We start from the raw sequence: 13,643 nt of genomic DNA, 5'->3' as shown, positions 1-13,643 counted from the left end.
GAAGCTTCCATTAAACCTCATCATTGCCCTGCTTTAACCCTTTGAACTCTGTAGGCTCCAATATTGCACCAGTTATAATATTAAATATTTTAATGAATCTTAAAGAATCTACCCTAAAATTATTAGATTTTCTATTATTAATTATTACACTTTTAATAAAAGATCGAAGGTATAGCATTTTTGATTTTCACTAGAGATACCATAGAAACTGCAGTTGCTGATAGATTACAAAACCATCTGTAGTGCTAGGGGTTAATACTCTAAAACTCAATGATTTTTATTCAGAATATAACAGTTATCTATCGTCTCCAATGTCTTCAAGATTGATACTATAGACCGCTTATGATTTCTTTCTCACCTCTCATCGATATGTTGAAAATCTTTACCACGAGTCTCACTCGTTGTAGGATAAGGGGTTAAGAAACATGCGTTGGAAATAAATGAATGGTCATTACGATTAGTTCTATCGTAACTTTCGATGTTCTCTGATGCATCTTAGGGGTCCAGAGTGTCCTAATCCTACAATACCTCGAGATCGACTTGACTGTGCGGTAGGCCACCGTCAAAGGGTACAATTCATCGAAAAGGGGAAGAAAGAGGGATGAGAGGATTCAGGGGGCCGTGGGGAGAGACGAGAATGAAGAGAAGGCAGTGATTTCCTGCTGGACCAAGCCGGCGTGAATCAGATGCGACGGCTGTGACGTGATTGAGATGAATCGTTTCTCGATAGCCGACGCCTGAAGGGTTATTAGAAACATTTTGTCTGCGTACGCGCCACGCTGGTAATCCCGGTCGGATCGCTCGCCGAACACAATGCCGGAGCTAATGCCAATAAACGAAATCAATAACCGAGACGCGATTCCTCGTGCATCGTGGTTCTAACGAGCGTTCTGTGCTCGGCGGGTTCATAGCTTGCATTATGCAGCCCTACAGCTTCGGAGAGTAAAGGGATGATTCTCCTTTTCAGCGATGACGACGATGATCGTTCGATTTTGAACCTCTACAGCGGCTTGCTCGTATAAAGACGTCTCTGAATCTCAAAGCTGTCTCGTCACATGCTACACGTGGCTTGAATTATCTCGTTTAGAGAATTAATATCGAAGACTTTGTCTTAGATCTGAATTCAATGGTAGATACTTCTGTGATATTGATGACATCAATTTTAGTGTCCATGAATTATTGGGATACGATAGAGATCATGCGAAAATTTTTGATTGTTTTCGTTGGAAACTATGATTTAATAATGGTTGGTAGTTTAGTATGTATACTTGTCGAGTACAATTTCCGGTTCCAATTAGTGGACTAGGGAACATTGTGACCATCTAGCGGAGTGCTGCTGGAATTAAAATGGCCTCCAAGTTCAGACTGCTTAATCTGGTGAGTTGTTAATTCCGGTTGCAGACTACTAGGAGTAGCAGTTGCTCGGCTGGTAAGAGAACGAGTTTCCTGATGGATAATGAAGTTCCCTAGTTTTTCAATTTAGATTATTAAATCACCGATGACGGATAAGATAGATTGTGCACAAAATGTGAATCATTCGTTGTTTTATTACGCAGTAGAAAGTAAAGTTTTAAATATTAAATTTCTATTTTTTTACAATTTTATTGTGGTGAGGCAAATCTGGAGTCAGGCAGCCACAGCATATTCTATCGAAGTATTCCATTTGATACTGTATCGTGCTACTAATTATGCAGATTTTAAATTCAAACGCATTAGCTCGATATTACTCTCAATTTATAATCTCACATTAATTTGAGTAGAGACGCAGAGAGGTATATGGAAATAAATGTCTTTATTTAAATTTCATGTACGTTCTAACGATTAATTGAATTTCATAATGAATTCTTATAATACTTCCTTACAATAATGATATACTATACAATTTTCTTTGTGAAATCAATTGTTTAAGACTTAATTATTTAAAACCAGTTTCGAGTTTTCGTCGGTATGAAACCTTGTTGCCTTTGGAGATTGGTTGTTGGTAGTACAGTTTCGAGATGATAGAATATCATAAAGTGATAAGAATCTTTCTTCTTATCACGATTGATATTTTCAATTAAATATTATCTAACGACGATAAGTATGAATTCCAGAGTTTTAATGTCTAGGAAAAGTATACAATTTTTCGTTTAATAATATCCTTGACGAGTTAAATGTGCGATTTAAATTATCATTCGTCTTTTAATTTCAAAAGATGCGGAAATTTTTCTACGATATAGTTACGACAGTGATCCAGCATAATTTTCCTCCATTTACGAAAAATTCGATAATAAATCCAGTATAACAATACTAAAGGCAACGCAATCAAGATCAGGATCGTGCCATAGTAATCAACTAATGAGATCTCGTGGCCATAGTAACGCATGTGTCCCCATTTTGAAAATTTGATCACGTGCTCAACGTTCCAAATTGCTCTGTCCATAGGGTTCACCAATTCGTCCTTTATGATCTCCGACATAGTCTTGATATTATCATAATACCTGCAATTATTTCATGCGGAATATTCATCCTTCACGTACACTTAGCCGCTATCTATTTAATTACTGCAGTAAAAGTTAATGAGATTTAACCTATTAAAGTTCTCGAATGAAATACAGCCGCATTTCAGAACTAATTGTAAAGTACAATTCACGCGACGTTTTAGCGTGATTAAAAATTTATTAAAATCCAACTCTAACGAGTAGTCTCTTACTTTTCCCGGGATACGGAGAACTTTCGATGAAACGAAAGAAAAAATAAAAGTCGCAGAGTCACTCCCTTGATCCGGTGAAAACGTTGAAAATAAAATCGAGTTCGTCGCGGCCGATTTAAATAACACATCGCGGGACGGATAGTTTGAAATATTTGATGACGAATCAAGCGATTCATCGCCGATCGATCGGCAGATGTTGTGCGACGGTTTACTCACGTTTTATTTTCTATAACGTCGGTGAGGGTCTGTACGATGGATTCCTCCGTGATGGTATCGATGTTCAATGTAAGTCCGATACCGGCGTCCAGGATTTTACGTGCGTTGAAAAGTTGATCCCCGAAAAAGGGAATGGCGACTACAGGCACAGAATAGTGCACCGCCTCTTGCAACGACTGCAATCCGCCCTGCATCACGTAGGCCATCACTTTCGGATGTGCTGCATATAAAAGTGATGTTAGCATCGCGGATCCGGACGAAGTAAAGCGGCGCCTTTTTATGGATTATCTGCTCTCGAGTATTACAACCCTTAAAACTCGCCGAGAGTGCATGGAAAGCAGTGGTTTAATATTTCTCTACGAAATCCCAATAATTTCTGATGCAAACGACGCGCTGCGCCGTACGAACGTTCATTATTTTGTCGATAAATTCGATTCCAATGGTGGGAATGACATTTATTCATACTATACGTAAAGAATAACATCATTCACCTTCTTATTTAATCTAAATTTCATTTAAAAGTAAACTACTGTACACAATTTCCTGTTCTTAATCTTGAATCACTGAATTACCAATAGATTAAAAAATATTACCGATACATTTCGCCTTTAAATCGATCATACCTCCGATGGAATTTTATATATGAAATATTAATCTACCTTCTCCGAATAATGCTCAACGATGAATTATAAATATCAGCTCATCTATAACCCCGGAATTAGCAAAGAGAATTAAAAACCAATAGCAGGCGAGACCTTATTAAACACCAAAAATTCTCGATGAATTTTTAATCGTTTCATTCATGGAGCTTCAAAGTAAACTATTAAATAACTCTCTAAGACAATCTTAGATCGTCTACCTATTTCACACAGTAACCAACAATATACCAAATCTACGAATTTAATGGTCCTTTATGTTACAGAGATCTATGCGTTGCCAACGATCAACGCGCGAGAATTCTTCACTCGACAGGGAAGTTTCTCCTGCAACCCGCACGAAGGCGAATCGCGACTTCCGGCAGCATGTAAACCAGGTAATAGGCAATTGAATTGAAATCCTCATTATTTACATCGCGCGTCTCACCGTTACATTTCGTATTCTCGCGTTTAATACGTTTTCCGACGTTGGCCGTAGAGCGGCCTGGGAATGGGGGGGGCGGGGGGCGAAGGAGGCAAACGGAAACCTGTCTGTCAATGTGTACGAAAGTTCACGCCTGCTTGCATTTGCATCGGGACCGGGCGTTACCGCGAACGATGCGGAGTTGTTTGTCAGAATTTCCCGGGAGAATTTCGCCGGCGCGTCATGAGTTATCTTTTCGTTTCGGTATGAATCGCCCCGGATCGCTGTTCTCCCTACACCCTTCCCCTCCTTCCCCGCTCCCCGATCGTCGGGATGTAGTCGTTTGTTTTTGCACCGTTTTTTTGTTCGCCCCCCTTTCTCAACCGCACCTCTGGGTCCACCGAAAAAACATTGCCGTTCGAATATCCATAATAACGGGAACGTTCGCGCGGGAGATCGTTTTCTGTTCCAGTCCGCCGACCGTCGCGACGCGACGCTTCCTCCTCGGAACAACGGAGCAACGGAGATTCGACGGGGGCAGATTTGTTTGGTTTCAGTGATTCGAACTGTAAGATTAATGGCTGGGAGTTCGATGTTTCAGGAAGTAATTGGTTAATTGACTTTAAGCAAGCCTTTCTCGAGTCATCGATGGAACTTCGTGTGATATTTGTAGTATCAGGTTAGTGGATACGATGCAATTTAGAATTTCCATTTGTTTAACCCTTTGCACTCGAGAATATTTTTCTCAACGAATATTCGTCACTTCTTTATGAGATATCAATATGTTTTACAACATGAAGAAATACCTTGTATAAATGAAGTGACTATTTTATTTCGATGTTCCATATGTCGATACATTATATAAAATTTGATATTGAATTCTAAATTTGATCACTTTGTTCGGTCAAATCAAATGACTGAAAGGCGCCGCTCGTGCAAAGGGTTAAATGTTTCGATACTGTAAGGAAAAGGGTCTATTATTTAACTCAGACATTAGGAAGCTTGTAGAAAGATATTACTAATTATTGAACCTAAATTGATCAAGCTTTCAGCAGGAATTGTTCCATTATTTTCGCTGCTCACGTATTGTTAGCTATATAGACAGCCCTTCTAATATTCCAGTTTTTTGTTCTAGGTTGATGTAATTACTGCACGGTTATTTACTATAGCCGAGAACCGGTCGTTTAAAAATGGCCGCCGACGCGGTCGTTAAAGGGTGTTTCGCAAACTGGGTAAAATTAACATCCCTTGGAAATGAAACGGTCGTCGGGGATGGGGAATGGGGGCCGGGGGTGTGGGGCAACTTCGTTAAGTATCCGTGCAGGGTCGGTCCGCCGTTGAATCCTGTTTAACGAAGAGACCGTCGCGAGGAGTTTTGACGAGTTGCGTACGTAAATCGAATAGAAACGCGATAATTAATGGACGGAAATACACCGGTGAACACGCGGCGATCGTTGCGCAACAACTGTCAACTCGAAACATGACGTCTTTCTCTTTTTACCGGGAAGTTCGCGTCTCCCGGAGGTTGACCGACTTCTGTCGCGTCTTTATCGTTTCACCGAAATCAAAGAGGAGCATTGTAAGCGACGCGCACAGATCGTTCATTCAGCTGGATCGTTGCCTGTTTCGCGAGGCGATATTTCGTAAAGGCAATCGTACAGTTCAGAGTTTAATTGCTCGAACTTTTTAACAAGACTGCTGTTGTTCGTGAAATATGCTGTTCACGAACCAGCGTTACTCTTACGCGAGAAGTTTAGAACTTCGATAATATATCATTCGAAAATATTCAAAAATGGTCGACGAGTTTCAACAGTGAATTTATTCAAATTCAGAAGCGTAACTTATCGTTCAACTATTATTCTATCTCTTCAGTTGCGTATACTAATATCAAATATACGACAGCTGTAGCGTAGTGTCCCTCGTCTCTTAGAATCGTCGTAATTATCGTTCCTCGAATGACGAAATTACAACATTCCGTGCAACTGTCCGGAACAAGTGTCCGAAACGTCACAGGACATCCGCAACAAAAAGTGCCCGCGTTTAGTACCGTGCACGTTGACCAAAAGCCACGCTATAAAACGGATATCCCGGAGCGGTCAATCTAGCGGTTCAAAGGAGGGGCGGAAGGGTCAGCCGAACAACCCGGTAGCCTTACCTAAAACCGCTTGCTGGGGCGCCCACTTCACAAATTTAATGTTAGCTGGATGAATGGCCATGTCCCCGGCGTCTTTCCATAGTACTCTTTGCTTGAGCGAGCTGAGCGCGTTGCACAGCGCGGTCAAAGGGCCGGCCGGCAGTTGATGAGTTTGCAGGTTCGAACCCAGAGAGAAGTAGATCGCCCCGTGCGCCGCGTTGTCCAGGAATTCTTGAACATCCTTCGAACAAAATTAAACGACATTCCCATGCGTCTCCCGTCGATCGAATTCCGCGAACTTCCGCGCGGCCGCGTAAAAACGGCTCGCAACAGAGTGACCCGGGTATAACTGATAGACCCACGAACGGCAGTATCTTCCCTATTGTCCGCCATTTTGCCGAGGAATCGCTCCTGAGCGATGATGCACGCGCATCACGTGGAGCAGAAGGTATTGTTCCGTTAATTGCACAGCTCGACAGAGACCGGTGAATTTACGTGCACGTGGATAACGATCACGTTCCGCGTCTCGGTGTTCCGCGTTAATTCCACGTGACGCCGGTACAATTGCGCTTCAGGGACAGTGACGCTCTTGCGGCGTTTAAAAAAAAAACCTCGCTCATTGTCTCCGAACAACAACGGGTTAACCCTTGGCGCCAGAAAGGTGACCCTTACCACTTGATTCTATACGGAAATTCTAAACTCGTAATATTAATCTTTGCACAACGCATCGATGCACGAAGCACTAACAAAATATCTTTGTCTCAATTTACGTGTGTTCCTCGTTACTTAGTTCCGTAGAACACTGAATATTTTTAGCGAGAAGCTTCGGAAAGGGCCGACATTTCTACTCTCGCATTCAGCACGAAACGAACCGAAAAAGAGAAATCATAAAAGAAACGAACGTAAACCGGAATTTTCACAACGCATCGATACACGAAGTACTATAACAAAATATCTTCGTCCTTTAATTTACGTGTGCTCCCTCGTTACTTATTTCCGTAGAACACTGAATACTTTTAGCGAGAAGCTTCCGAAGGGCCAACGTTTCTACTCTCGCATTCAGCACGAAACGAACCGAAAAAAGGAGAAATCATAAAAGAAACGAACGTAAACCGGAATTTTATTTCTGCTGCCCAGCGGAGGAATCGTTCGAGAAATATTTTTCTCGAGGCAACGAGCGGTAAATAGCAATGACCTTTACTTTCGCGGGGCAGCAGGGCCGAGTCATAGGTAAACTTTCCCCTATACCGGCCGCTCGGCGGAGCGGTACGTATTTGCCCCCGGAGAAATCATTCTCGGCGGTCGCCGGTGCCGTCCGACGGCGTCTTCTCCTCGCGCGGAGCCCGGGAACTGCTCGAAACAACGCTCCGTACGGAATAATATCTGTAATCGTTAACTGAATTTCACCGGGCGCGATATTGGCACGGTCGGTCACGCCGAATTCCCGATGAGCCGCGGTTACATCTACGCGAGCTGCCCGAGAATTAGATTTGTCCCCGTGTCGTAACACGAGATTCAGCGGGAACGTTCCCCGCTGTCTTAATGGCGAAGTTCCGGACCCGGCGTTAGTCACCTTAGGCAAAGCCTCTCGTTTCTCGGTGATCTGCAGGCTGTGAACTTCGATCACGTTCGGCAGCAGAGGCTTCGGGTAGCCGAACACGTGATTGTTTCCCAGTATCACGAGGCTGAAGTTTCTGTCCATGTCCGCGACCGACGCGCCCGGCGTCCACTTGTCCACGACCTTTTGCGCCCTCGGCAAGTGACGGTATTTGTAGTAAAGTCTGGTCCAGGTGGTGTAGACGATGTTGCGGATGCGTTCGGTGAACGACATTTTGTTCGTGAATGGGTATGCCATGTCTGGGTTCAGCTGGCCGTCGTCTGGGTTGCCTGGGAAGGTAATATCGTATATTCGCCTGATAACTGAATATTCTGTTAATTATAAAGGTAATCTTGTATATAAGTATTATATGTGAATAGAATATCGAGGAAAAAGTAATACGAATAGACAGGGAGGAAGATTGTTCGTTGAATTTATCTCGCGATTGTAAATGTAAATTACATCTGCTACCATTAACCCTTTGCACTCGAGGATATCTTTCTCAGTAAATATTCATTACTTTCCGATGAAATTCTGAATTATTTTATCTCGATGTTCCATGTGTTCGTACGTTATATAAAATTTAATATTGAATTCTCAATTGTACAATGTTCTTGGGTCAAATCAAATGACTGGAAGGCGCCTCTCGAGTGCAAAGGGTTAATCACGCTTCGCTTCGAGAAACTGGCATTTTTGAAAATGGAGAAATGAAATTTTTCGATTGTCCAAGTCGAGGTGAAGAGTCTTTCCGTTATTAATATTTAACGCTCTACAGTGAACGTAGATTTACTCCGAACGTAGAACTCTCTGGTTTCCAGCTGACTAAGGAAGACGCGAAAGAAGTCGCCCGGCGAAGGGTTAGGGATGAAATTTACATTCATATGGCGGCGATAATAATTCTACCCTCCTCCCGCTTGGTGATCTATTTCCCAGCTGACGTGGAATGGCTACATGTTAAAGCACTACCGGGCGATTCGTCCTTTTCCACGAAACCATCCTCCCCGATTGCTCGCACTTTCTGCTTCACCGACAATCTACGTCAATTTCCGGGACGGTTGGAAGCGACCGTTCGGCGGAGGGAAGGCGGCGAGAAAAGGACGAACCGGGGAAACGGCCAACGGTCTCGGACCTTTACGCCGGTCGTTCCCGCCGCGGGTTCACTTTTGTCAGCAATTGTTGTTGCGATCCAGCCCGTCCGATCCCGGCCCCGGACGGGCCGTTGCTTACCGACGGAGTCCATTACGTACGGCAGGTTGCCGACGCTCAAAAATCCGATTAGCACCGGCGAGTTGTAATGCTTGACGAGGGCGTAATAACACTGGAACCATAATTGCTCGATAATCACTGCGTCGAAGGTCTTGTTCCTCCTGGAAACGAACACTGCAGCTCATGATCGGGATCAGTGACTCTCACTCGCCTTCTACTTCCCGCCTATTCTTTGTTCTAGAGTGTTAACACGTTAAACACCACGAAAATCTTACGCGTTTTCCCATACAGTTTTTCTGTTGTAGCAAAGAAAAGCAGGAACAATTGTTAATTATTTGACGTTACAATCCTTGCAGTGTACTATTATCAACTTTGTTAGGTTATTAAATATCTTCATTCAACATTGGTTGTCTTGTATGTAACGATTGTTTTCTAGTCATTCGGAAGCGTCAGTCACCAGTGACTGACATGGCGCTTAACGTGTTAACACTCTATGGGCCGAATTTTTGTTCACGATTATAACAAAATCTATGCAGTACAAAATTAATGAATATCCACATATGAATACGAATTAACAATGTACTCAATAGTTTCCATAATTTCATCAAACGAACATATTTCGCAACTTTCAAGTTACAATGACATTAAACTTTCACACCTGAGCGTGTAAAACTTGCAGTTAACCGATTACCTTATTTTATTCACCACAGTGCAAAATGAAATAACTCAACAAGATGCCAATATACTGATTTGTGACTTCAAATTTACATGGGCCCACAGAGGGTTAACTTGTATCTTTCGATGTTTATTTGTTTCCAAGTCTAATCTTGCACGGGCAACAGCTAACAATTTAACCCCTTGGCGTACTATTTACTTTCGCCACTAAGCTCATACCATTTTACTATCGATAATTTTGAAGAAATGCAACAAAATCGGCCATTCTACTTCAAGTGGAAATTTTATTTGAAGATAATACAATGATAATAGCAAAGTTGCTTTGATCCACGGGTAATGAATAACATCGATTTGTTAAATTCATCTAGAAATCTTCATCACGAGTCTCACTAGTCATTGCAATCAGCTGCAATCAGTAATTCAGAAATTCTTTCAGGAATTCCTTCTTGAGCTTCCATTTGTCTGAACGGTTGGTCACCTGACAAACGTTGACAAACTCGTTTCGTTGACATTAAATTTCAAAGTGAATTGACACTTGGATTTATTCTATCTTTAATTAACGATCCATCGAAGTCTCAGTCGTCATTGTACGGCAAGGGGTTAATATAAAAGATTGAACTGTCTAACTTTAGTCACTAGAAATATGTTCGTACGAGGATACAGTAAATACGAGTGGAATAAGTATGACTGGTTGAATAGAAATAAAGCAAAGCAGGAAAGAAAATGGAAAATAATTAGACGCCTCGAACGTCTCACGGGGGATTTCACCGTGTAGAGAGCCACTGACCCAGATTACAGCTTTATAGATGGTCATGTAGCGTGGAATTGCAGTAATTTCCGCGAACTATATTTTTCTTCGGCAAAGGAAGGGAACGAACGGGTGGCATCGGTAATTTCATACACAGCTGAAAATTGAGCCAGGACGGTTGCACCCTTAACGAGCTTACGAAATGAATATTTTTCCCCCATGAGCGTGCGTGGCGCGTTCGTAAACCGGAGAAGAACATTCGTATTACGAGATTAGGCCCTCGATCGCCGGGCTGAACAGTTGCTCCTCGCACAGCTCGTTCGACTCTCGCATGTTCTTCCGCAGAATGGCGAAAGCCCCCATGTGCCTGTCGGGCAGAATCGATAATATCATTTCTTTGGTTTCGATTGTTGCCGCCATTATTGAACGCACGCATGATTCGCGCGCACGCTCACCTCAACCCGGTGCAGTCGTTCTTCCGATAAGTGAACGACAAATCGATGTCCTCGTAATTCTTGATCGGCTTCTGCAAGATTAGAGTTGTATGAGGCGTTGATGGCATGGAAGCACTTGGAATGTAATTAATGTAATTCATTTCTTCGTTAGGAACGAATCGGTGATATAAAACGCTTGAAATTCTCGTAGCAATCAATGTAGAATTCCTTCTGCTTATAGTTCAATATTAAAAATACTACTTGAACGCTAGAACTTGGACAGGTCAAGATGACTCTCAGAATTTTCATTTCACAATTATCGCAGTTGCAAGGATATTGTCGTGAGAAATTGCAAATCAAATTCGTGTCCTTTTGATATCTAATAGATGCGAATTATGATTCTTCTAATAATCTTCTTAATTTTAAAAATACTACTTGAACACTAGAACTTGGACAGGTCGCGATGACCCGTCTCAGAATTTTCGTCTCGCAATTATCGAAGTTGCAAGGATGTTGTGAGAAATTGCAAATCAAATTCGTGTCCTTTTGATACCTAATAGATGCGAATGATGATCCTCCTAATAATCTTAATTTTTACGAGGAATTGTATACAAGTCGATTCAATTACTATAGTTCCAGTGCTTAAGAGGATAATTGTGACAGAATCCTTAAGGCGATCGGTTAATCACGCGGTACCTCGGCGAGACACGAATTCCACGCACGCAGGCGAACGTCCGCGGTCTCCCGTCCGAGAATCCGTCGGATCGCGGTGTTTGCGCGGGATTTACATGTGAAACCGAACTCTTCTGATTCCTCGAAGAAGAAAAACACGGCGAGCCGGTAGCCCGGGCGGGACGGGGTCGGATCTCGGGTACTCGCAAAGAGGGACGCATTTAACAAGGAGAAATGTTGGCGAAGGTAAATTGAAGCCGGACGGAGTTTGCGTAACTTTGAACTCGAGTTTATGGACAGAGAGAAAGAAGCTGCGCGGGACAAAGGGGGCGGGTGATCGAGAAGGAGTGAAAGACGCGGAAGGGAGCGGAGAAGGAAGCGGAAGTCGCGCGAGACAAGGAGCCGGAAATGGAGAGAAGAAAGGAGAAGTCCGAGGCGGAGGTAAAAATGGACTCAGACACGGAAAGAGGACGCGAGAGGAACGCGTGGCTCGCGAGTCGAACGTCTGTCTGAAATATTCCTCGAACGTTTCTCCACTCTTCGACGCGATATCATCGAATTATTAAATCGTCGTCGTAACTTTGTTAAAAACAGTTCCCGCGCGTTCCTCGTCGCGGGGACTTCCGCGATCGACGATAAACGAACGGAAGTGCCCGGGTTAATTGTATCGCTCGCCGAATTGCCGTGCTCGGGGAGTAATGGCTGGAGCTGTGCGAGACACGAGGTCGAGGGAAATCTTCCGGGTTAAGCGAATAGAAAGCGAGGAGGAGAAGGAAAAGAGTATGATTGATTAAATGGGAGTAGCGTCTGCGGACAGGTACCGCTTGAATGATCGAGTGTGAAACGTGGATTAGAAAGAAACGCGGGAGAGAAGAAAGTCGAGAGACAGAGAGGAACGTAGATAGATATATAGATAGATAGATAGAAATATAGATGGACAGAGTGAATAGAGAGATAGAGAAACACGGCGAATACAGTGATAAATACAGTGACGGAGAATCAGGCATGCAGAAAACTAGATAAAGAGAAGCTGCATACAGTGATGCATAGAGACATAAAGAGAGACGTAGATGGATAGAGCGATGGGTACAGAGGTATAGGAAAACATAGATGGGTAGAATGACAGATGGAGCGATAGAACACAGGTAGACAGAGCGACGGAGAGAAACGTGGATGGATAGAGGGGAACGCGGATGGATAGACAGGGACAGAGAAAAATCACTTGCCTTTGACGGGATGGTTGATATCACGGTGACGTTGTGCCCGCGAGCTGCCAAAGCTTTCATCAATGCCTGAAAAGGTTGCTGGTGACTGTAGCTGGCGCTGGGGCAAATTCCGAGTATGTTGAATCCGATGCCGACTGGGAATTGCTGGATCAACGAGACCGCCAAGAGTAACAGGATCGCGGAGCGCATCTTGCCTGGCTATAGCGGCACGATTGCGCGCGGTGCTCCTCTTCCAACGCTCGCGACGGTCCGCGCGAAATCACCGGTTCAATATTTTAAACGGGGATCGAAGCTGCCCCGTTGTCGTGTTACGCCGTTCGCTTTGAATTTCAGCCGGGCGAGCTCGCGGCGGGGACAAGAACGGTCCCCGTGAAAAATTCAGAGCACGCTTCACGATCAGTTTGCTCGGGGCCACGATAAATAAGTGAACACACGGGGTTTCTTCTGCATCGGTCGCGTGCACCTCGCGCGGCCCGCCAGCGTAATAATGCAAGCTCGGTCCGCGCCGTGACAGATATTTTTATACCGGCCGGCGAAACATAAAGGTCTCATTCAGGGATTGCGAACGGTTTCATCGGGCCGAGGCTTCCTTATCTCTTTCCTTTCCCTGCTCCGCGCTTTATCGCTTTGTCCGCGGCTTTCCGTGGACAAAGGTCAGCGTTCACATGTCAGATTCGTGTACAGTGTTTTACGTTTAAACATAGACCTGATCTGATAGTTCTGGTGTGTTAATGATTTAAGTTTAGGAATTTTATAGTTCATCGAACCCTTAATTCAAATTCTGACGTATACTTCGAATGAATTGATTTCTTTAACACGTTGACTGCCAAATAAACACTCACTGAAACTCTCACACGAGCGGAACAGTTCTCTTAATAGAAGGGAAACCAAAGAGTCAAGATTCTTCGTAACAATTGCACTTCTATTACATGTAACAAAATTCGGTTCCCTCGATACGCCGCCGAGAAAATTCATTGTTAAGTT

At 43.5% G+C, this 13,643-nt stretch overlaps 1 protein-coding gene across 1 annotated transcript; it reads right to left on the bottom strand.

Annotated features, from left to right (window-relative positions):
• Nucleotides 1-1,717: 1,717 nt before the first annotated feature.
• On the bottom strand, nucleotides 1,718-13,217 carry LOC116433332 (UDP-glucosyltransferase 2). Its single transcript, XM_031991309.2, has 8 exons — nucleotides 12,660-13,217; nucleotides 10,783-10,853; nucleotides 10,596-10,694; nucleotides 8,926-9,065; nucleotides 7,675-7,988; nucleotides 6,123-6,342; nucleotides 2,909-3,128; nucleotides 1,718-2,480 (listed from the first exon to the last, which is right to left on the bottom strand). The coding sequence occupies exons 1-8, from the start codon at nucleotides 12,846-12,848 to the stop codon at nucleotides 2,171-2,173; spliced, it is 1,563 nt and encodes a 520-aa protein (XP_031847169.2). The 5' UTR covers nucleotides 12,849-13,217; the 3' UTR covers nucleotides 1,718-2,170.
• Nucleotides 13,218-13,643: the final 426 nt, after the last annotated feature.

Source organism: Nomia melanderi, chromosome 2, assembly GCF_051020985.1.
Source record: "Nomia melanderi isolate GNS246 chromosome 2, iyNomMela1, whole genome shotgun sequence".
In the NCBI taxonomy this organism is placed as follows: domain Eukaryota; kingdom Metazoa; phylum Arthropoda; class Insecta; order Hymenoptera; family Halictidae; genus Nomia; species Nomia melanderi.
Note: the sequence above shows the minus strand (reverse complement) of the source record. Positions and strands in the feature narration are given on the sequence as shown.

What these genes read in the sequence shown, in the direction of transcription:
- LOC116433332 (XM_031991309.2), bottom strand. Translation starts at nt 12,848, where the DNA reads ATGCGCTCCGCGATCCTGTTACTCTTGGCGGTCTCGTTGATCCAGCAA. An exon ending in GCGATCGAGGGCCTAATCTC is followed by an intron (nt 9,066 to 10,595) that starts GTAATACGAATG and finishes GTTCGTTTCCAG; the next exon opens with GAGGAACAAGACCTTCGACG. An exon ending in GTACGTAATGGACTCCGTCG is followed by an intron (nt 7,989 to 8,925) that starts GTAAGCAACGGC and finishes TTACCTTCCCAG; the next exon opens with GCAACCCAGACGACGGCCAG.